This window comes from Etheostoma cragini, chromosome 11 (genome assembly GCF_013103735.1).
Source record: "Etheostoma cragini isolate CJK2018 chromosome 11, CSU_Ecrag_1.0, whole genome shotgun sequence".
NCBI classification, from domain to species: domain Eukaryota; kingdom Metazoa; phylum Chordata; class Actinopteri; order Perciformes; family Percidae; genus Etheostoma; species Etheostoma cragini.
In genome coordinates this window covers 22,023,767-22,048,301 of record NC_048417.1, presented here as the reverse complement: position 1 = coordinate 22,048,301, position 24,535 = coordinate 22,023,767, and the positions used below count along the sequence as shown (strand labels likewise).

Sequence of the window (24,535 nt, the reverse complement as noted above, 5' to 3'; positions counted from 1 at the left end):
CCACATAAAATAAGTAGAATTAAAGGGATCATGGGGGGTAGTCTTCTGTGGGAGGGGGAGGAGGATGGTAGGTGGAGGGGAAACAAAGGGGTGCAACACCTAACATTGGGAGGGAAAGGATGTTGAGAATTAGGGAAAGTTCAATGAGGGTGCGTAGGGGTCTAAAAAGGCCCAGGTAGAAGGGGATGTGTGGGTACAAAGGGAAGACAGAACTGGAACAGGAAGTCTGTTTTTCTTCTTCCAGGCTTAGACCAGATACTGGCCTCCCTAGTTCCTAATACCTCTTTGTTTTTGAAGACAGAATTACTTGGAGTCCCGCACACTGGCCATTACGCAAGCAATAATTTAGTTAGGAAATACGTTTCAGGGCCGCTTTCTAATCTGCTACTTTTGGTCACATCCTAGCACCTGCCCGACAAAAGAGGTGTGGAAAAAAGCTCTTAGACAGAATTACTAATATATAACATTGGGTCAGGTCAGGTTTGAGTCTGTGCCATGCCATGCCAATGCAGACATATTCCTTACTTGTAATTCTGCATGCTTCAGTTATAAGTTCCTATTTAAATATCGTACGCAGAAAGAGAGAAACGTCCGTGAGAGCTTTATAATAAAAACTCTGATGCCAAACTGGTGCTTTTAAAGTGTTGCCGAGTGCTAAACCGATAAAATTGAAAAATGACATTAGAGAAACGCTCTTATAGAGTTAGGGTTTTATTTATTTATTTTTAGAAAATTATTTAAATGTAACAATATATTAACATTTTAAAGTACTTAAATATATAAAAATTAAACCTAAGTCACCTTACACACTACAAACTACAAATAACAGTTGCACTATTAACAAGTAACAACAAAATAAATGTAGAGTTACTATGCTAACCAGAGCCCAGAGGGAAAATATGGCATTTTAAAAGTAGTCTACATGTACGGTAGCTAGCTAACGGTGGACTGCAGAGAAAGCGTGATGTTTTTACGTCCGTTTCGGAGCGACAGAGGGATAACGTTTCAGTCGACTAAGTCAGCCGAACCAAAATTTAGCGTTGTCATCCGGTCCGATTACTACCGGTTACGTAGGATTTTGGTACCCAACCCTAGTCACAAGCTGTGTATACACACACACACACACACACAAGTGACACACATCTGTAATGGACTACCTGTTTGTCTGAGGCCTTGTTTGCGCTTTATGAAACACTGGAACGGTTACATATCATTCCTTTGGGATTCCTAACTGCAAGCCTCTTATATCAATTGTTTTAAAGCAATACAACAGGAAGGGGACCGACGTTTGAAGATATTGGGGCTATGAATAGAAATGTACGGGGCAAATAAAGTTCATTAATCGCCCCATAATCAATCCGGGGGAGGACGTTGCCTGTTGTGTAAACTAATACAAGACATACGGGGAGGATTATAGTTCAGCAGGTACTGTTGAGATAACTGTTATTATTGTGTTTCTGTGTTTGTGAATGGAAGTGTGTATGGTGATTCAGTGGAGCTATTCCCAACCTGACTTGGATGTTTGATAACATGTTTGTCTCCGTTTGTATGGATGTGTGTGTTAATGTGTATTCCTGTGTATAGAGACGGGAAGGCTCCAGGACCGTCTGTGTTTGCAATAAGCTAAGAGAGCCAGAGAAGCCCACCACTGACGGGAAGCTTTAGGGTCAAGGCACACGCACACGCACACGCACACACACACACACACACACACACACACACACACACACACACACACACACACACACACACACACACACACACACACACACAGACTCCTGGCTGTTTGTAAGCTCTGCTGACTACAGGAAGCAATAATGGTAGCGTGCTTCCGGAGTTCCGGAGGCTTATCTCAGGGGAGGGTGGCTGCCCTGTCCAGCTTAGCAGAGCAAAACTGAAAATAAACAGCACAGCATGGAAAATGATAGAACGTGGAGAATAGAATTGAGTAGAATACAAAAAAAAATTGTAAAATAAAGAAGAATATTGTAGAGTACAAAATAATACAATGGGAACTAAATATAGCAAAACAGCATGAATGAGAAAGCAATGATGTTGTAGAAAGAGCTGAGAAAACCGCATGAAAACAGCTGAGCTACACATAACGGGCCCATACCTCAACGTAGGCTTGTAGATGTGAGCACTGATTAGTATTTTTTTATTTTCGTTATTTATTCAGGGACGGTTTACTGAGAGGCATGCTCTTATTTGCAGGAATGTCCTGATCACATTCCCACACACACATTCATACCTGGAAGCTGCTCGGTACAACCCCTGGAGCCGTTGGAGATTTAGGGCCTTGCTCAAGGGCACCTCAGGGGTGGTAATCAGGGAGGGACAAGCACTGCTCTTCCATTTTGCCCACCCAAATATTCTTATCCTGCCGGTCTGGGGGATTGAACCGCTCACTTCTCTAACCTTTATGCCACCGGTTCGCTGCCAGCTTACCAAAAAACATCAGATATCACGCTATATCTTCTATACACTTCACAGAAAACCTTGGTAGCCCTGTGACAATATTTGCCGTTAGTGCTTTCAAAAGATGCTTATGTCTGGGATTTTGTTTGGAATTCAGAAGTTTTAGAAAGCAGGTTGAGGGAAAACTAAGTTAGTTTAACCCTGAAATGAGAGGAAAATCTGGGTTTTCTTTTTTCAGAAAGGGAGGGTATTTAAACCTGAGAGAGAGAAAGAGGGGGAACTCCAGCCTGTTTCAGAAAGAGAGGTAACTTAACCTCAGCAGCCTCAGGAGGGGATTAGACGTAGTAGTTTTACTCTTTCGCCCACATAATTGCACCTAAATGAAATGACAGGTGTAGTCTACTACCATTCCAGTTTTCACCAGTTAATATTATAGGTTACCTGTGATTTAATATTAAGTTAATACTCTATACTAGAGCTTACACATTGACACAAGCAGCAATTTTCTCCCACACCAATTCTTGCTATTTCACAGCAGCAGGCGTGTTCAAACTCGCTGTATGTGGCATGAGTATTTCCACTGACCACTTTATTTGTGGTTGTTACCATGGTGAATCGTAGTATCATGGCTCCATTCATGCTGCCTTTTCATTGTGGTGGTGCACGCACTTATCTCTGTGTCAACCTACTCAGAGTTGTTATTGGGGGAGGGGGTGGGGGGGGGGGGGGGGGGGGGGGGGGGGGATTGTGATAAATCGCTCCACACTACAGAAATGATCCAGTACTGCAGTCTTTAAATTGTCTTCAACTGGATGGCAGAAAAAATGTTAGTTATGTCAGACCTCATCATATGTGTCTCGTGTAGCTGTTCCACAGTGAAAGCCAGTGACAGAAGAGCCTCCCTCCCTCCGTCCTCCCTTCCTTCCTTACTTCTTTCTGCATGACTTAATCTTTGTGCTCCTCTCTGCTTGTCTCGCTGGTCCATTCCCTCTGTTTTCCAGGCTGAGCATGCCTAGCATCAGTGTGCATGTGGCGTTTGCCTGTGTGTTTGCATGCGTTTGAGGCTGTTCGTGTGCCTGTATTTATACGTGTGTGTGTGTGTGTGTGTGTGTGTGTGTGTGTGTTCTGACAACTTGACCCACTAGGATGACCTACAGCCTGACCATCAACACGCTTGATTGTTTAACACCTGCTAGCCGTCCCACCTCTTGTTATGCAGCTCAGTAGCATCTCTTTGTTAGAGCCTCTCTGCCTGATAGCCTCTTTGCCCCCCCCCCTCCCCCCGACCCAGATTGGTACACAGACCAGGGTTTCTCCCAGGAAATTGTTAGTGGAGGTGGTAGTGCACTGAGTGAGCCCTGAGCTTACTCAGACGGATGGATCCCGTGTGATCAGTTCAATGACTACATGACATCAACTACCTTTTCAATCCTTAGCTATCTGTGCTGTGTGATGTAACACCTCTGCTCTTTCTCTGCGAAGGCACAACAATGTGAGAATTTCTTCTGACATTAGAGGGGGAGAAGTTTATTTCAGGAGAGATGCCGCAGTGCTATAATACACTGTGAGAAACACGGGAAAAAAAAGCGTTTTTTATAGAACCACAGATGAAATGATAGAACCATATTCAGAAGCTAAGTATTCCCTTAGTCCTGAAACCTATCTTGATGTTTAACACCGGTTGAGTTCTATTTTTAAAAATTGGATAATTAACATGTTCATGTTTAACAAAAATGAATATTAAAGGTCCCATGGCATCAACACTTCACTTTATGAGGTTCACCAACATTAATATGCGTTCCCCCAGCCTGCCTATGGTCCCCCAGTGACTAGAAATGGTGATAGGTGTAAACCGAGCCCTGGGTATCTCGCCCTGCCTTTGAGACTATGAAAACTCAGATGGGATGGGATGAGGTCACAAGGGGCAAGATTAATTCCCCTTTTTCTGCTTTGCCCACCCAGAGAATTTGGCCTACCCATGAGGGAGAGACATTATGGCTTTCAAACTGGCAAAGTGGCAGTTGGTCAAGGCCCCCCCTCATTGTGGGACTGGCTCTAGTGGCTGTAATTCTGCACCAAGACTGAATTTTGGGAAAGAGACTTCAGATACAATATTAGGGGACCACTAAGGTCTATATAAAAGAGACTTCAGATACAATAGTAGGGGACCACTAAGGTCTGTATAAAAGAGACTTCAGATACAGTATTAGGGGACCACTTAGAGAAAATTTCTAAGATACACAAGTTTCCATCATGGATGTCCCGTGTTTCCCTCACATCATATGACCCTGCTTCAGAAGTGTAGGACTGTGTCTGTACTTTCTGTGCTTGAGATTCCCCCCACATATTTAGTTTTTGGAGACTAACGGGTTTAAGATGCAATCACACAACATATACAACACATTTTGTACTGTTCATAATAAAGCCAGGTGTAAGTAGAGCTTTAGTATCTGGAGTTGACAAGGCAATGGGCCGTTAGTGGAGGCCTCAACTATACATTTGTATGTGTGTGCGTTCACAGTGTGCACACCATCTGCCAGTGGCCATTGGGGTTTGTGCTGATGTGTAGTGACATGTAGCTCAGACACACAGTGGGCCCTCCATAAATGCCATGTACACACACACAAACACGCTCACACAGAGCCATCGTTACAAATACAGCATCTCTTGATGACGAGGCCATGACCCTTGTTGGGTTATTATATCTCCTGTCACGACAGATCACCAAAGGGTAAAAACAAAAACAGGAGGCAGACAGGAAGGGCACAAATCCCACGGCAATGGCATATGTTACCTAACAAAAAAAGAGAAATGAAAACACTGCTGTAACTACACAAAAACAGAAAGAGCTTGCTGGAACGTGAAACTCTTAGCATACACATGTGGCTGTTCAGATCAGAACATGTTGGCCAATGTTAATCAAAAAGCATAAAGTAGATAGATAGATAGATAGATAGATAGATAGATAGATATTTATTGGTCCCAAAAAATGGGAAATTACAGTGTTACAGCAGCACACAAAATATACATGCATACAATATACATGAAATAATAATAATAACAAAATATAAGAATAAATTTAAAAATATAAGAACAAATATTGAAATGTTGAATAGTGTGTTCTGTTATCAAATATGACACTAAATATAAGACATGTATGCAAGACAACAGCAAATTGTGATTGCTTGCCTAAAGGTAACTGTACATAAATGATTCCAAAGGAATCGTGGTAACATTTAGCAAAGTACGCTCATCCGCTTTCTTGCCGAGAGTTAGATGAGATACCATTCTCATCTCTGCACGCGACATATAGATAGCCAGCAGCCTGTTAGCTTAGCACAAAGAGTGGAAACAGGAGGAGACGGCTAGCCTGACTCGGTTCAGAGCTAACAAAACCTGCCTATCGGGACCTCTAAAGCTCACACATTAACAGGCTTAAAACCATACAAAAAAACAACACAACATGGTGTTACGAGGGGTTATGTGCTGAACTATTGGCCAGGCGCGTTGAGCTACTCTTCCCTTTTTCAAGGATTTAATAAGATATGTTGAAAAAAATACCCTTTTCACTATAAGGATGATAACGTAAAATTGGGGAATAACTTAGTAGAACAGGCTGTAATTAAAGTTCATACATTTTTGGGTAAAAAAAATTGAATCATAAATTAATACATTTAAGAAAAAAATATATATTTGAGACAAACACTTAACTTGAGATCGTTAGAACTAAACAATGGACAAATGGAGTCTTAGCTGTCAAAGTGGCGCCAAAATGAATGGCAGTCAATGGAATGACGGGTGAGTGCTTTGTCGCATTCAAATGGAGACATAGGAGCTACGCTTCGTGGACCCCAGCTTACCCGCTTGGTAAAACTGAAAATGATTACCATTTAAATTATTTTTTTTTTCAAATCTGTGGTAACTGGGACTCAAGCCACATGCGACCAGTTTGCAATCTACAGAGACAAGTAAAGCAGTCAGACGTTGCCTCTATAATAAGGGGCTTTGGTTTGTAATAAGTGGAGCAGCTTCAGATCAAATTATTGTTATTTCTTCCCACTAATAAGCAGACAGGACACCCTCTGCCACTGTTTGCACTGCCATCATTTACCGAACCAATCACTTAAGCCACTCCAGACCTTCTGAGTAAGTCACACGAGTGAAGTTGCGATTAGAATGCGGTGAAAATTAAAATAGTTTTTATACGTGCTACTTGTCCAACAAGGCTGCTGATAGGAAGAAATATCGTGGTGTTAAGTTTTGCTATATTCCCTTTTTTTGAAGATGAAACAGAGTCACATTTTGGCATAATGAAACATGCAGGGCTGCAGACATTTTAAGCTGCCTTGCCATGTTGTTTTTTCTCATTTGATTGGGTTTTATAGTAGCTTGTGAGTGATTTAGTGCGGGGCTGCTGTATAGTTTCCACATCCCCTGGTAGGGAATCTGCTGCTTGCCTACTCATTGACATTCTTTTCTCATGAAGCAGTCAGTCTTTGCTGCCTCGCCGCGCTTGTACAGGCTTGCCTGGCTGAGCCGCTGTCTTCACTAAGGTAGTGGGGAGAAAAACACAGGATTTTGAACTGTACATTGGCTTATTCTGTTCTTTTAGGAGATGGATTGTAAACCTACGATGTCACAAAGCATGTGTACATTACAAGCACTGGTGTGTTGATACTCCTTTACAGTTTTGTCAGACTCTTTTTGCTCCTCATTTTCTCTTCTCTGCTCTGTTTTGTGTCGTTGCAGACCCTGGTAGGAGCGTGATGAGCGCGCGCTTCCACTTGCCTGCTGGCAGATCCTACAATGTCCGGGCGACGGAGCTGGAGCGAGACAGACAGCACACACAGGTTGTGTGCAGTGTACTGCTGCTGGACAACACTGTCCAGACGTTCAAAGTCTGCGTAAGTACATTACATGTCACGTCATTTAGCTGACCCTTGTATGCAAAGTGACTTACAATTGTTATATATGTCAGAGGTTGCACGCCTCTGGAGCAACTAGGGGTTAAGTGCCTTGCTCAGGGACACATTGGTTGATTTTCGCAGTGGGTATCAAACCCAAGTCTCCCACACCAAAGTGCCGCTCTCCCTGGTCTACAAGCTGTCTTGTCCATTGATTTTAATACTTGTTACCTCCAGTATATTCTGTAGGTGTGACATAAGAATAGATGTATTCAAACTGTGAAGCGCACCACCTAGGTGTGCACTCCCCCAGGGGCTGCGCGGAGGGATTACACGAGGCACCAACATTCATTCTTCTTCTTGGAGTCTTAACTCCATCAAACCTGAACACACAGACACGACACGCCCATTTTTATATTTAGTGGGCCTCCTTGAGATTATCGTTATTTCTGACGTTGGTCACAAATGAACTTTAGAATAAAGATTCTCCTTAATACTCCAGAACTTGCTTAAGAATCAATGTGTTCTTTAGGATCAAAGTAATCCAGTTGTCTACACATCCATGGCTACATTGCTAATTCGCATACTTTCAATGATGTCAATTTACCATAATGTAACCAAATATAGGCCGAAAACCCCCCAACATGGCCAATGTTGTAACTAACAGTATCTAACTGACACCAAGGTAACATTGTACCTCCTGTCTACTTCCCCCAAAGCCCCCAAATGTTTCCCCCTCCCCTCCCTGTCCCAACCTGTCCAATCCCTGTGCCAATTTCCCCACCTTGAATTAGTTTGAGAGTTGGTGGGAAAGACAGTCATTTAAAAAAGCCCCCCACACTGTTATATTGTCAAAACTGACACATGTTGTTCCTTTGGCTTGAGTCCAAACATAGTTGTAAACATCTCAAATCCAAGAGATTTACTTCTCTGGTTTCTGGCTTCAAGAGAGAGTAGCTCATTCTCTCTCTCTCTCTCTCTCTCTCTCTCTCTCTCTCTCTCTGTGTGTGTTGCCCAAAGCCAGGTGACAAGTTGTGACTGACGTTCCAGTTGTCTCTCATTTCATGCGATAACACATTTCCTTTTTGTTTCTCTGGCACTGTGTGTTTGATCAGACTTCTGACAGTATGAGAAGGGAAATTCCCTTTTGTGAGTCAGAAAATACAATTCCTCTAATAACATCCCCTCTGACAGATTACATCCTGTTGGTGTTACAGCGTGTGACTGGTAGTGCATGTGAACATGTATATATGCATGCATATACTTCTATGTAAATACACAAATGCACATTATTACTTCAGATAAAAAAAAGTTAGTTTGTGAGGTTCTGTCTTAAGTTAGCTTTAAGCATAGATGTTGTTATACATCCATGTATATGTTATACATATACATGAATGTATAGTAATCCATGTATATGTTAAACATAGATAGATTTTCGTAATTTCAGATCGACAAAGGTCAATTTAAAAGATTTTCGTCAGATTTTGAGAAGCGTTCGTCATGCTTATCCCACTCGTCATTTCCGGGTTAGCACTCCACCAATCCGATTGGTCATTGAGTCAGACTGCCCACCCACCGATTCAACATGTCAAATCGGCCAAAATGAAGGCCGACGGCTTCTCTGGCTGACGCCGGCACGGAACAGACTCGAGTCACTGACCTCGCCAGACTGTCTGACGGCCCATAATCGGGTCGGTGTGTTGGCGCCGTAACTTGAATGTGAATAAAATGATAAAATCACGCAGCTCTTCTAGATTTACCAAATGATATCGGACCAAATGGACCAAATTCTGATTGTGAAACGAGTCATGATGCTGGGTTGTGATGCTCAAAGAAATGTATCCACTGATGTACACATCACTTTTGCCATGTAAGTATATGGGAAAAAGTCTTATGGGTGACGGGCCTGGGGTAAATTCACTGTTTCTATCTTCAACTTGCCTCAAATTCCAGGGCTCTTCCTGGGGGTCTGGCTTGTAGCGGAACTGTCTTTCTCACTTCCTGACACTAGTCTATATCCCTCGCGTTCCACTTCCGGGAGATTGCTCCGGTGCTGCAGGAAATTCTTCCGGATGCATGTGTTTTCTGTTTCCTTCCGCTTTCTTTGTGTTGGAATTTTAAATTTGGTGGATTCAGGAGGACTAAGGTTAACTGCTCCTCAGCTCTCCGCAGGGTAAGACAGCTAGCTACACTATCTCTCCAATCTGAGTTCTCTCTCACACGACTATCATGATGTCTTCATGGATGGGATATCAGGAGGATCTCTTTAGCCATCATTTTGGATTGCTATCTTACTATCTCTCTCCATTTTCTTTCCTTACAGTTCTCCCTGCACAATCCTCTCTGCTTCCTGCTCTTGATCTCTCTCTCCCCCCCCCATTCCCCCCTCCCTGCGTCTTGCTGAAGAATTACTCGGTCTCTGTCAGTTTCTCTGTCAGTGTCATTGATCAGACCCTTGCTGTCGCTGTAACTTCCTGGAAAGCCAAGCCATCCTGAGAGCAACAATACTTCTATTGATCCTCTCCCTGGCCGGCTGGCCTTGATTCTAGCCAAGAATGAAAATCCAGAAGCAGTCACTTATTGTCATGGGAACCGGCGGGCTCCTGGTGCGGGGAGCACACGAGGCATTGTCTGTACTGATGATCTTATAGATGGGAATTCTTTGGCTGACACCATAGCAGTACGCAGCAGAATCTGGTGTCGCTTTGAGTCTTGATAGATGACAAGAAATTAAAAAGCCTAGCCCACTACTGACCCACATGTCTATAGATACAAAAGCAGGGTCAGAAGCAGGATTTATGCAGAGTAAAGTGACATGCAGCAGTAACCATAGTAACCACTACACACCACATAAACATGTGTGGCTGTCAGCAAGAGCAATCAAGTAGCTCTTATGAGCAAGTAAGACAGATAAAAAATCCTATAAAACGGCTGTAATTTATTGGCGACTGCGACCCCTGAGATACAAACACGAGTCACCTGGAAGAAAAGATGACAACCTTAGAACTGTGCTAGTCACTCTTTCACTCACTTTCACAGAAGGCTTTGAAGGCCATGTGTTTTTTTTAGATGCCTTACTTTGAGGAATATAAAGATCATTTTCTACCAAACAAGACACTATGGTATATGGTGATATATGACAAGTAGGGCTGGGCAATATATCGATGTATCAGTATTGCAATATGAGACCAGATGTTGTCTTAGATTTAGGACATATCGTAATATGGTAAGTGTTGTCTTTTCTGATCTTACCAGACTGTTCTATTAGTTACCTTTACCCACTAAGTCGTTAAATCATTTCCGGAGATTTTTTTTTTTTAATGTCATTTTGTAAATACCGTTTTGTTAAAGCATCAATAGTCAACCAAACGATATCGTCGCAATATCGACATGGTGGTATTTGGTCAAGAATATCGTGATATTTGATTTTTGTCCATCCCTAATGACAAGCGTGTTTGTAAAATGATTTTATTTGAAGTATGTTTGAATCTTAACACAATTTAAGTGAATGGCAAGTTCATAACAGACTAAGAACAGAATAATTTCTCTATAATATCAGAATACAGTTCACTAAATGTGTGCTACTTAAGTTACTTCCTCTGTACATTTTGGTGTCCAAAAATATATGTAAGCTGATGTTTTTGTAGAAAAAGTCTGAAGAGAGGAAGAGAGTCTTTTGATTAAATTGTTTGATCTCCGTCAGCAGATAGCAGTTGGCCCAGTTGTTGTGGATCATTAATCATTTAATCTTGTAACATGATTGAAAGCTCCAGAAACGGCGACTAAACAGATCTTAGAGTAAGATGGTTTTCCCTCCATGAACCTTGTTCTGACAAACCGATCAAGCCTCTGGTCACAAGTATCAGTGCGCCAGCTAGGATGTGAGTGTAGATTAGATACAGATAATTCAGCTCAATCACAACAATGGCATGCAACCTGACTGTGTGACACAAGTGGTGTTTCCTTTACTTAAAAATGTCAAAGAATATAGAATAACTACTGTACATTTCCAGAATACAGTCTATTCAGAAGGATTCATAGGAATGTGTCTGTGTAGTATGTCGGCCGATGGTAAGTTACGTTGTTCTCTTCAAGTCACGGTCCTTGTTTGTTGGTTTTCTTCGTGTGTATCACAGAGAGAGAGAGAGAGAGAGAGAGAGAGAGAGAGAGGGGTAGATGTGAATGACTCCTCCTTCATGTAGTTCTCTTCCTGTCTGGACAAGCTGCATAACGCATTCCTGAATTTCCATCATCATTTAGCACAAACACGTACATGCAGCACATTCCACTGTATCCCTCGGATATAAAAAGAAGGAACGAGGGAAATAAATGTGTCACATTTTGCTCCTTTTGTTAACCTGAAAAACACTAGCGGGGGGGGGGGCTTTCCCCTTGAGCGTCACTTTGGACTTCAGGTCCGTCCAGTGTGATTGATGTTTGGGGCTCTTTTCCCTTCTAACACGTTAGATTAATTCCTCAAATTATCAGAGCATCTCTTTCTCTCTCTCTCTCTCTCTCTCTCTCTCTCTCTCTCTCTCTCTCTCTCTCCCTCTCTCTCTCAGCCAGTCTCTTGTGCTCTGATTGCGCTCTATCACCACTTCTCCCTCTTCTCTCCTCGCTCTCACGCACACAGACACTATTCCAGTCAGTGATGTTGCTCGACTGATGAAGATCAACACAAAGAGCGTTTGTCTTGAACAACCGCATCGTCAATCACTCCTTTTCTCTCTTTCCCTGCTGGCTCCCTCTTCTCCCCTCTCTGCGTTTCTTCATGACTCTCTGTCTTCCTCTTACCATCTCTCAGTCATCAGTTGATCTCCCTTTCTCTCTCTCTCTCTCTCTCTCTCTTTTGGTATTGGTCTCTCCTGTAGTATGGGTTCTGTAAATGTCTACCTTTTGTTTTTTGTGACTTTATCTTTCTCTCATTGAGTATGTAGCATGCAAACTATCCACAGTGTAGAGTTTGCTGTTATTTGTTGCAATAAAAAGTGTGTGTGTGTGTGTGTGTGTGTGTGTGTGTGTGTGTGTGTGTCTGAACATGCTTGCCCGTGTGCATGTTCAGTTATAACAATGTAATGCTGTTGGTACTGCATGGCTGCATTTGCACATTTGGCTTGCATGCTTTTAGAAAACCAGGAGAGAGAGAGAGAGACACACACACACACACACACACACACACACACACACACACACACACACACAGCGTGGCGATGGGTTTCCTGGGAGCACAGTATAAAAAGTGCACAGAGGGCTCTTACATCCAGCTTGAAAGGCTGCTTCTTACAAAGGGGGTACCAGTGTGGACACACACACACAGTCTCTCAGTCATGTCTCTGAATAGCCTTACATGGGGAAACATCATATTAGAGTTGTTAGTTATGTTTTTTTTCACTTCCTTGTTTTTCAGTTTGACCCCAGTCATCTGATTGAATCATTACACTTCAGTTAACGATGAGGCCAGTTTGCATCTGCCTAAACTCTATGCTATTTTGTCACATACAAAGCTGGTGACATATGTTCTGTTCACATACAAGTATTTTATGATGTCTTTCCAATAGCTTTTTTTTTCTGAAAGCTGATCCCAATTTAAAAGCTTGGTTGGTTGGGTTTGACACCAATTAAATAAAGAAAAAGAGACCTCATTGTGGCCGTCAAATATTTTTTATGTTTTAGTTTTTTCCAAAAAGGTCTGTTGTCCTAGACTACAACACAACACCAACATTTTCAGATTTCGCCATTTTGGGCTGTTCCAAACGTCTTTGTCAATATCATCAGACTTAGTAAAAATGCGTTGCCAAACACTTCCAAAATACAGAAGTACAAGATCTGTTTAACAGTTTTATCAATTTTCATTTAGACGTTCAATCATGGTAATAATAGTAAAGCTGTAGAAAAATTAAAGTACATTACTACATAAGTACTTTAATTTGAGCGCTAAAAGATTGCCGGTGGGCCTGGAGGGCTGCCATGTCAACATGTTGACTAACATTCTGTTGGACACACACACACACACACACACACACACACACACACACACACACACACACACACACACAGAGCAAATGCACATGTATGTGTGTGCTGTAAACAAAACAAAAAAAGGTGTAAAATTGGGTCACCAGGGTAAAGGGGAGCGCTGGACAAGAGCACTTACTGTGTGTGTGTGTGTGTGTGTGTGTTTGTGTGTGTGTGTGTGTGTGTGTGTGTGTACCTCATACAGAGTAACACACTTACACACTTCCTCTCTTCCTCCCTCCTTCTGTCAAAGTGGCGGCAGGATCAGGTGTGAGTTTCCGCTCCACTTGTGGTCCCTCAGTTTCTCCTCTCACCCTTCCTACTCTCTCATGATACGATGTGATATTAATGATCTGTTTCATAAATGATTCCTTGCCCCTTTTTCTGTCTTTTATCTCTCGCTCCCTTTTTTTCACTCTTTTGTCCTGCTTTTTTCACCATCTCTGGGAAATTTCTTCATATTTAACTTTTGTACTATTTTTTTTTTTTTTTACAACCCCGCTGATTGTTAAGCGGCTTCCTACAATTATGACACTGTACCCATTGCTTCCATTGCAGTGATACACCAACAAACACAATTGTTTTAACAATGGAAATGAAAGGTATACAACACTCTAGCCATTCATGACTATGTAAGACTCCTTGCACATTTTTATGTTGTGAGGCCCAACTATTAAGATTGTAAAAGAGGAACTTCTTTTCTATTTCTAAAGCCTGTTGACCTTCATTTTGCTTCGTTTTTGATAATAGCAAAGGGTTATTTCATAAACAGTCCTTGTAAGTAAAAAAAAGTCAGTAACATGCATTGAGCGCTTCCTGTCCGAAACCTTTAAAAGCAGTACTTATAGATTTGAAGTTACTTAACCATGTTAAAGCTCATTGTCATTGATTTACTTGAATACAAATACCTCCCTGTACTCAGTCTCTTACTCTAAATGTTCCTCTTTACGTCTCTCTTTTCTGCACGCCTGACCACACACGGTTCTTTCTTTGCTTTTTTTTACCATTGCTTTGATTTGTTTCAGAGCCAAGTGTTCCTCAGTAGTACACTTCTGACTCTCCTCGATCTGTTGCCTTCTAATCTCATGGCGGTTTTCCACACAATCATGTCTGTTTTTATTCAAGTCAGTTCAAAACACCTTATTTGTTACCCGGGGGGGCTTTTTTATAATTAGAAATTATACACGGTTACAAACAATACTACCCAGGGGGTGCTTGATCATTGATCTGTTTTCCAGTTTGTTAAAGGCATCATAAAGGGAAGTTGTTGTGAAAATTCAACAGTGAATCTTCACTTGTGTTTTTTTTATTTTTAAACCATTCCTGTATGCAAATTATTTTGCATGATGGGAAAACATACAATCTTAATTGTTACAGAAGTTATTGTATTGAGGGTTTCTATATGCGAATGTAAGAGATGTCCCCATCAGATGCTTTCCCAACAAACCAAGGCACCAAATGTTGCTATTTTCTTTAAGACAGCTGGTGAACGTCAGGGCTGGCATCACTTTTAAAACAGCTGATATGTATATGGATATTTATATGTTAATAGAATTCAAATTCATTGTCGTTCTGCACACCTTGTAAAATCTTCTTGGTGCTACACAGCTTCACTAAATTGCTAGTAAGATGTCAGGTAGTGTTACATGTTCACTGAACAAACCATGTAGCAAAATAGTTAAATTTACAATATGTCAATAGCCCACAGTCACATGTCACATGTGGGCTTATACATGTTCCTCCCCATGTGGTTAGAAAGGCATTAAATAATGCTTAACGTGGCTCACACATGGATCTTGAGTTGGTGAGAAGCTTTTGCGGCAATGTAAGGATCCAAATTATGTTTTTTGTGTGTGTGTGGAGTCCCAGCACCATGCTCCGATCTTGTCTGCCACACACAGGTTAATCACCTCTTCGCTCATTCACGTGCCCTCACTGTTTCCCCTGTAATCTTTCACTGAGGAGGCCAGGAGCGGCAAAAAGCAAAGATGTGATTCAGAGATCATTGTGCAAAGCAGAGAGGCCCGTTAGTTTGTCTGCCTTAGTTACTCATGCTTTTCACGGTAGACGGTGAGCGACGAACTGTAATTTGTTGTGTTTTCTGTCCCTCTCTGTAGAAGTCGGATCATGGCCAGGTGTTGCTGGATGCTGTCTTTAAACACCTGGAGCTGACTGAGAGAGACTACTTTGGCCTGCACTTGGCTGATGACTCCTTAGATGCGCCAGTCAGTATGATGTTTTCAATCTATAGGGGTGTGTGTGTGTGCGTGTGCGCATGAGAGTACATTTGTTTGCCTACAAAAGGAATCCAGAGATGCTCTTTATTTGGACCAGTATTCCAAAATCAAACCCATCATGACTGTGCAAATAACTACATCTTGTCAGTGTGTATAGTAATTGATGTGTTTTGAGTATTTATGTCAGATGTGCGTGTGGCCAGTGGTGAATAATTTAGGTTGTTTAACCATGCTCTGGAAGGTGTCTCTCTAAGTGTCTCTCAATCAATATTTTACAGCGCTGGCTCGATCCCAACAAGCCCGTCAGGAAACAGTTAAGAAGTAGGTGAAATCCACAACATAACACTTAAACCAGGTTCAGCAATCAACAGAAAGTTGTAAAGCTAAGACTGTTCACTCACGCATCATGTAATTGCTTGAATTACACTATTTACCGGCTTTTTGAAGCAGTCTGCAGTTCAGCCCCTGTGAAGGTTAAAAATCCACACACCACCTCCAGCAAAATTGTCATTTCAAATTCCGAACACGCCGTGAGCAATGGTTAAACTTCATTTCAACTCTGCTCTTTTCTTTTGATAATGAGTAAAATCATTTGTAACATGAACAATTACGAAGAAGCCCTAGTGAGAAATGTAGTCCACCTCGAGCAATGATTGAACTGTGTTTCAACTCTGTTTTTAATGCTGAGCGATTGATTCACTGAGGAATAACCACAGGGTTTGGGATTTCACACACTACACACAGTTAGGCTGATGTGTGAAGAAATGTAGGATCGCTAATTTCTCACTTGGAGTCACTTATTCCACTCATTTATATCCAATCCAACAATTAAAAAATAAAAAAGGTATAGAACTTGTTCTTTTTTTTTTTTGCATAAAAGTTGGCATTGCACTTAGTTTGTATCCACTCACAGATCTGCCATGTTGTGTTTTCCCCTCTAACTGTCCGCTATCATTTCCCAGGAGGGTCTCCCCATAACTTGAGCTTCAGAGTCAAATTCTTTGTGACAGACCCCAGTAAACTTCAGGAAGAATACACACGGTAAGAGGCTTCATTTTACAGAAAGAAAAAGTAGAGCCCGGGCGATATATCGGCGGGGCAATATTATCCGCCAGTATGGGGCATTTCCCGAACTATCGGTATCAGCATTTGTACAGTAATACAGTTTTTTATAGTCATCCAAATCATTTAAATTGACAAATAAATGATTCTGATGAATAAATATTTAAGAAATAAAATCACGGTCAACCATGTTATGAGTGTTGGCGTTGCAGAGGGAGAGGGCGCTCTACAACGTCCCTGTTGGCAACACTCTGTTCTGTTAAATTATTATATTATTTTTTACTGAGGACTACAAATAACTCATATTAGGGAAATCTGTTTGTTTTGTTATGCGTTTCAGGATTATTATTTTTTTTAAATATACTGTATATCCACCGATAATATTGGAATATTTGTTTTTTTAAATAAACAGAAAAAAAGCTGTGTACTAATTATCAATATTATCTGTTTGAAAGATGTGATTTTGGGGAGTTGAAAAGGATTTCTACTTGATGCAGGGTGCTAACGGGGGTTTGGCCATAGAGACCTGTGACCCCACAGACTTTGCTTTTCCCACTGCAACACTAGACCGGTGTATCTTACATGATCGTGCTTTGATTATATTCCCCGCAGCAAGTGTGTTGGCATGCTTTCGGAGCAATGGTAGGAAGGTCAGAATTCAAGATTAATGAATGAATTAATTAAACGGGTTTATTGAGATTAGTTTAGTGTCTTTAAGTGCCACACACAGCTGCAAATGTCCCAGAGCTCGTCATGCCTATAGGAACCTATTTAATGTATATAAAAAGTAATGGATTTTTCTTTACTGTGGGTCTTTAGTAAACAAGGTAATGATATAAACAGTTTTATGAAATTGCGAATGAATTCCCAGCACACGCAGGCTCATTAAGAATAAAAACTAAGAAAGCAGTATGTTTTGTATCCAGGCCGTAATGCTGACTCCAACCCACAGTCCTGCAAACATAAGGTCTGCAACACTACTTTCTACATCCACAACATGCAGAGGAGGCGTCACAGCGCCATGTCGCCTCTTACCGCCTAGTGTTTACTTCAGCCTCTCAGCCCTGGCCTCGCTCCCTGAGCCTTATCAACACCTTTTTTTTAATACAGCTTGTTACAGTGAATAGTGAGCCTTGGATTTGACACACTGATCTGGTGTATTGTACACTCGAGTCACGACCACAACACACTCCTGATAGAATTGTTGGACTACGTTTATTACATCGGTGGTGTAGTACACGGCAACACTGGGCTGAACAATTCCGATAAGGAATGGAGTATTGCTAGTCAGTACAACCAATCTTTCTTTCTTAGAACTATTTGTATCAGTTTACAGCATTTAGACCCACTGTGTGTTCATGTTGGCTGTGATATTACTGATCCACATCACTAACTAGATTACAACTTGCACTAACTCTATATTGACTTCATTACTTCTCAGCATTCATATAAACTATAGACATATCCTCATCACGAACTAGACCACAATCTGGATTGTGACTCTTTACTACATCTCAGCAGTGTTCTAGATTGTCAATTCATGTGTATTGTGTTATCACCACTACTTTTGCACCGCACCAATTGACTTACTTACTTACTCACTTTGCGCCGGCTTAGAAGTGCCTGCTTAATCTGTACTTATACCTATTGTATTCTGTGTTCTAGTACTATATTGAAAGTGAAACTGTATGTTGTCTTGTACACTTATGCTTTTCTTGGCCATGTCGCCGTTTAAAAGTAGAACCTATACTCTGCTGCAACGGCTTACCTGGTTAAATGAAAATTAAAATGCTTAAACATTTTACATTTTTATTCATATTTGTTATAAAAGCACATGACAAGAAAAGCCCTTTCTAAAAGTGTTGTGGGAAATCGGCTTCATTGTACTACTAATCAAACAAAGGCCTTTGCAGAAGGCTGTCCATAAGTTTTACACAACAGGCACTTCCATCAGAAGGGTTACCATTATAATTAATCATATTGTATTGAATTTAAACAGATGTAACTGGTCACTGATCTCCTGTTCTAATGAAATGTGTTGTCGCCCTTAGGTACCAATATTATCTTCAGATCAAGCAGGATATAGTAACTGGAAGGTGAGTATGCGGCCCTGTGTGTAACAGATGTTGCTCTAGGGCAGGGCACAGTCCTCCATACAGAGCTGCTTTATGGATACCATCATTCCTTTAGCGTTGGTTAAAGCGGAGAGCCGCCATGGGAAATAAGAGTTCATGTACATTCATACATGCTCATGGAGTAGATGTACAAAAACATGCAACACACTTTTTATTACACTCATTATTGTTTTCTTCAAGGAAAACATTAGGGGGCACCATTAGGAGAAGGTCACGATTCGATTCAAAATCTATTTTCGATTCAAAAACGATTCTCAATTTAAAAAAGAAAAAAAACAGAATCATAGTATGTAAATGTAGTTACTCTACCCCATGTGATTCTACTTACAGTACGCCATTACAAAACGGAAAATAATATGAATTTTCATACTTTTTTTGCACACCGCTAGAAAATAAGCATTACTGCTTTTTCTCTTGGTTTCTTTAAATAAAAAATGATTTGTCTATTTAAAATTTTTTAATTACTGTTTTCTCTGAGTTATCTCTGTTCTTTTAAAGAACTATTATGTGTGTGTGTGTGTGTGTGTGTGTGTGTGTGTGTGTGTGTGTGTGTGTGCGCGTGTGTGTTTTCCAGATTACCCTGTCCACACAACACAGCCGCACTGCTGGCGTCCTATTCTGTTCAATGTAAGTACTGCTCTCTGGATACATCCGCTCTATATAGTGATGGAAAGGCAATTCATTAGGGCTCCTTTAAGCTACACACACTGTTAAATGTAATGACTGGGGTTGCTCCTGTGCATTTATTGCTTGTGCTCTGAAGCCATTATGATTCAATTAAGCTGCATGGTGATATTTAATATCATTTGCAGTGATATAAATATTCAATGTGATTGTGGTTTGGTTTCATTGTTGGGACGAGTATGAAAGTCCTCCTTATTGGCCAAGATGGTACAGTGGCAATGGAAATTTGCTGGGATTTAGTGTTTGGGTTAAAGGCTGACTGCGCCCCTCTGTCATCAGAATAGTGACTCCTGCCACACTGCTGCGTCTGTCTGTGTCACTCGTTCTTTCTCTTTTACAGCAGCTCGTTGTTTTCTTGCAGCCTGTTTTGCCCTCCGTCTGTTTCTTTCATTTATCTCTGTTTAGTCTGTCTCATCCTTTTCTACTTATCCCTTTTTTCCCACACTGACTTACTTGCCCTCCCTCTCCCCTTTGTTCTCCCCCTCTTTCTGTCCTCTACCTCTCTGGTGTATTTTGCGGGGAATTTGTACTGCTACAGTATATAGGTCAGAGAAGAGATTTTGGCCTAGACCACTAACATGACACTACTGCTTTTTTACACACACACACACACACACACACACACACACACACACACACACACACACACACACACACACACACACACACACACTGCAGCTAGGTCCATTTTGTCACTTAGCTCAGTGCCAGCCTAGATTATGAAGATAAATGTTTGCTTTGGGGGAAAACGGCTTGAAGCAGCTGCTATGCTGCTAATTCAGTTAGCTCGGCCCAAGTGCCAGCACTGATCACACCAAATCCGACACTAAAGCTTTCCTTCTCAAAACACCACAAATCCCAACCAGTAGACCCAAATTCTTTTTTAAAATTGGCCAAATACTGTCTACAAACCAGAACAATCCCTATCCTCGGAAAAGAGGCATTGTGGGTAAAATATCTTGAAACAGCGCAGGTGAACTGGTGTGTAAACGTTTTAAAGCTGGTTTTCACTGAGTAACACAGTGTTGCTTTTGTTAATGTATTCATGTTGACAGTACACACTTGCACACATATACACTTGCATGCATACACACTTAACGTAAATTACCTACAATGCATATAAATCCATCATCGCAAATGGAGAGTTGCTTGTCTTGTTTGTGATTTATTGGCCAAAAGTATCATTGAATAGATAAAGTAAGAGCAGGGTGTCAGCTCATCTTAAAGCTAGTGTCAAAGTAATAACTGAAGCATGAAGTCCAACCAACATTAGCCTACTGCTCTAAAGTGAAAGCTGTCGACTGTACATCGATTTCTCCCTGGAGCAGTGTGTACATCAATAAGCAGGGTGAGCTTGAATTGATTTGTTGGTCAATGTGCTTAGGCTACCGGCTAGTAGGTTAGTCCAGGGACTACTTGAGTAAATTGATACATTTTGAGCTTCAAATGCTAGCTGCTGAGCTAATAGCTCTGGGGATTCACCGCAAGCACCTTCTCTCTGAGAGCTCTGAAAGCTATTAGAGATCTGGGAATCATTTCACTCTTTATCTTTCTGCCTGTCATCTACAATCGCTCCTTTCGTCAAAACAGGTGTGTTTTTGTCTCATGTTATTCTGAGCCACATTTAAATTGCTTTTAGCTCTGTTGACAGCACACTCAAAAACGATGTGATTTTTACTCCCCTGGTGCTAATACATACTTCTTAATAGAAGAGGATTGTCAGAGGCTGTGAAAAATGGGCAGCTAAAGTGTGAAGATTCATTAGTATTTTTTCACTATTGTGATTGTTCCAATGCCCTCCTCTGTAAACACATGCACACCACAAAGTAAATATAATGGCAGTGTAGACAAAGGTCAATTTAACAACACACACACATTTAACTAAAGATGTTCATATCCTGAAGATGTTTGGCCATGAAGATTATGAAATTATTATGTCCAGCAGTGACTGAATGGTTTTCTTTAATAGGCTATATTGGCAATGAAAACATATTTTTGCAGATCTGCCACAAGTAAGCTTTCACGTCAAATTGTTCATTTGTTGTCATTTTTAAAACTATTTGGGTATACTACCAGTGGTAGATTTTTGTATGTGGTTAGATTTTTTTTGGGGAATTGCATGTTGCAAGAGACCACTCTTTATTTAAGAAAATTAACATCTAACAGAAATGGTGCATATTGTGATTAAATGGCATGATTGTATGATATGAACGTTTTATTGTGGGTACATTTTCAACCAATCCCCCAGCACTAGGTTTATTCACTGCAGCATAAATACGTTGTCATAGACAAATTCAACGAATTACAATCCTGCTAGAATACATTTTCTGAAGGTATAATTTTTAATATGAAGCATGCCTGTCCTTGTTCATTGTGTCTTTCTTCCTTTCTCCCTCTCTGTAGCTGAGCTGGGGGACTACAGTGAAGCGGAGCATTCCGCAGGCTATCTGTCGGAATTCTGCTTCATGCCCAATCCTCCGCAAGACTTCCACAAAGAGGTTGCCAAACATCACCAGCAGCACAGGTATGGTGCAACAGTACAGATGTGATCCCAAAAACACACACTCAAGGGAACTGACACATTCAACCGTGCATGTGGCAGGGAACTCACTCAAATAGGAACTGGATTCCAGATTACTCTATGTTCAGACTTCGTCAATGCAGATCCACTTTCATGTCAAATGTTGTTTTAATGATGTGTTTGTTACAATACAAATAATTCATCCTGCCATCAATGTGCATTATATTGAGCACTGCCAAAAAAATTGTAAAATAATTCACTATTATCTCACTACTTTACATACTTTAAGGTGCATTTACACATATAGACACATACGCAGGCACACTAGTGACTTGAGTCTATATGACACAGTTTATCTCTGACCGCCTGTTTCTTGTTTCTTTTTGTGCCCTTCTCTTTCCTTCTCTACATGTCTTGTCTTAACACACACACACACACACACACACACACACACACACACACACACACACACACACACACACGCTTTTTCCACCTACCCTGTCATCATCTCTCCCTTTGCTCCCACACGCAACCTACCTTCCCCATCTGTCTTTGTCCCCCCCCCCCCCTCTTTCTCTCTCTCTCTCTCTCTCTCTCTCTCTCTCTCTCTCTCACACTCAGTGGTCTATCTCCTGCCCAGTCAGAGTTTAATTATCTGAACACAGCACGCACGCTGGAGCTCTACGGGGTAGAGCTGCACTATGCAAGGGTAAGTAAGGTTTTATTCCCCAACACTTGTTTTGGCATATGTGTTAAAGACTGCTGTGTGTTTTTTCACTGTGTTGCTGTTTGTCTTGTGTTTTTTTGTTTTTCCCCAGCAAAAAGATAAGTTGTCAACTATTAAATTGATCAACTGTTTTGATAATCAATTATGCTGTAACAATTCTCTGATTCCAGCTTTTTAAATATGGATATTTTGTAGTTCATTTACTCCTCTCTGACAGTAAACTGAATATCTTTGCATTAAGGACGAAGCAAGGCATTTATGGGGGTCATTTTAAGCTTTGAAAAATTCACATTTCACATTTTTTCAAAATTTTCTAAAAGTTTATAGACCGAACAACTAATCTATTTATCGAGAAAATTATCTGAATAGTCAACAATGAAAATAATCGTAAGTAGAAGCCCTTACCATAATTTATATAACAAATTCCCAATCTTCACCCCACTATCACAACATGGATAATTCAACGCTGTTTTCATTCCCTCTGCAGCTGAGGAGGAATGAGAACAGGCCTGAGGAGCTGTTGCGTGCACAGTTAATGTTGATGCCCACATTCTGCACAAATGCCACACACTGGCATTCAGCTCAAACTGAAAGAGCAACAGATAGTAGCAGAGTAGCCAAGTCATCATTCAGATTGATTCCTTTTCTTTACAGTATTTTAATGGGCTAGTTGTGTAGAATACATGTATTAATCTAAATCAGGGGTCTTCAACAGGGGGTCCGCGGAGGTACTGCATGGGGGTCGCCGAAAGTTTTGGTTGATTAGACTTTTTTTTATATCCACCCCCCCCCCCCCCCCCCCCCCCCTGCAATTTTTTCCACCAACTGAAATGTCTTTAAATACACATTAACATGAATTTAACACACTGTACTAAACAGATAAATGGAGGCAGAAGATGTCTTTCAGTCATCAATGCACACATGGCACTATAGGACCAGTTTGATATAACACAATTTTATACAATATATATAATTAGGGGGTCCCCGCTCCATCTCGCCATCAGTTTGGGGGTCCTTGGCCTGGAAAACGTTGAAGACCCCTGATCTAAATTATTACCTGTCGAATCTGGCAACTGTTCTTCAGACTACATTTACACGTGGGCAGCTAGTTTCTTAAACAGACAATTTAACCTCTCCATTTTAAAAATTAACATTGTGCAGAGCTGTCAGTTTTCTGGAAAGTGTTGATATACACATACTCGTGTATATATGCCGCCAATGTTATCAAGAGCGTGCCAAACCTGTAGGTGGCAGTGTTTGTACCAAAAAGCCTTTCCGTGTGGATGGCCTCTTATGGCGTTTTTCCATTACATGGTACCTACTCCACTCGGCCGCCGTGCCCCGTCCTTCTTATTCCACTGCAGATTAGTACCGCCTCAGGCAAGCGTGGCTGGTCGTCATAGCATGACTAACGCGACACACACACAGAACGTCAAAGGTGTGTTGTTTTTGATTCTCAACATGTGGCTGTTACCACAGCCAGAAGACAAATTTAGTTTCGAATGAAGTTGGAGGCAGCAAAAAAGAAAAAAAACACAGCTGGATGAACTACTTCAACAAGGCGGGTTTGTACAGGACACCCCACGCCCCCCGTCTGTCGCTAGCAATGATGACGCAGTGATTAGTGACTATTCTCTCCGGCCAATCAGCAGTCTGCAGGTTTTCACGTCACCTTTTGGTATCGCCTTAGCTTGCTTGGAACCTTGCCTGAAGTGGTACTAAATAAAGTACCTGTTGGCAGGTACCAGGGACTTTAATTCATAATGGAAAACCAAAGAAGGAGAATAGAAGGCGAGTCAAGCAGGTACCATTAGGTACCATAAAAACGCCAT

General features: G+C 41.2%; 1 protein-coding gene and 1 long non-coding RNA gene across 2 annotated transcripts in view; one reads left to right on the top strand and one right to left on the bottom strand.

Annotated features, from left to right (window-relative positions):
* ptpn4a (protein tyrosine phosphatase non-receptor type 4a) overlaps window positions 1–24,535 on the top strand; it is a 75,524-nt gene that overhangs the window by 22,687 nt on the left and 28,302 nt on the right. Inside the window, exons 2-9 of the mRNA XM_034886239.1 lie at window positions 7,168–7,322; window positions 15,455–15,562; window positions 15,853–15,895; window positions 16,537–16,615; window positions 18,688–18,732; window positions 19,346–19,398; window positions 21,859–21,979; window positions 22,598–22,685. Coding sequence (XP_034742130.1) covers window positions 7,185–7,322; window positions 15,455–15,562; window positions 15,853–15,895; window positions 16,537–16,615; window positions 18,688–18,732; window positions 19,346–19,398; window positions 21,859–21,979; window positions 22,598–22,685 — 675 coding nt within the window. The 5' untranslated portion in view covers window positions 7,168–7,184. The remainder of the gene's footprint in view (window positions 1–7,167; window positions 7,323–15,454; window positions 15,563–15,852; window positions 15,896–16,536; window positions 16,616–18,687; window positions 18,733–19,345; window positions 19,399–21,858; window positions 21,980–22,597; window positions 22,686–24,535) is intronic.
* On the bottom strand, window positions 372–23,537 carry LOC117953335. The gene is made up of 3 exons (XR_004658598.1): window positions 23,526–23,537; window positions 13,561–13,565; window positions 372–439 (listed from the first exon to the last, which is right to left on the bottom strand). It is a non-coding gene; the product is annotated as an uncharacterized LOC117953335 (long non-coding RNA).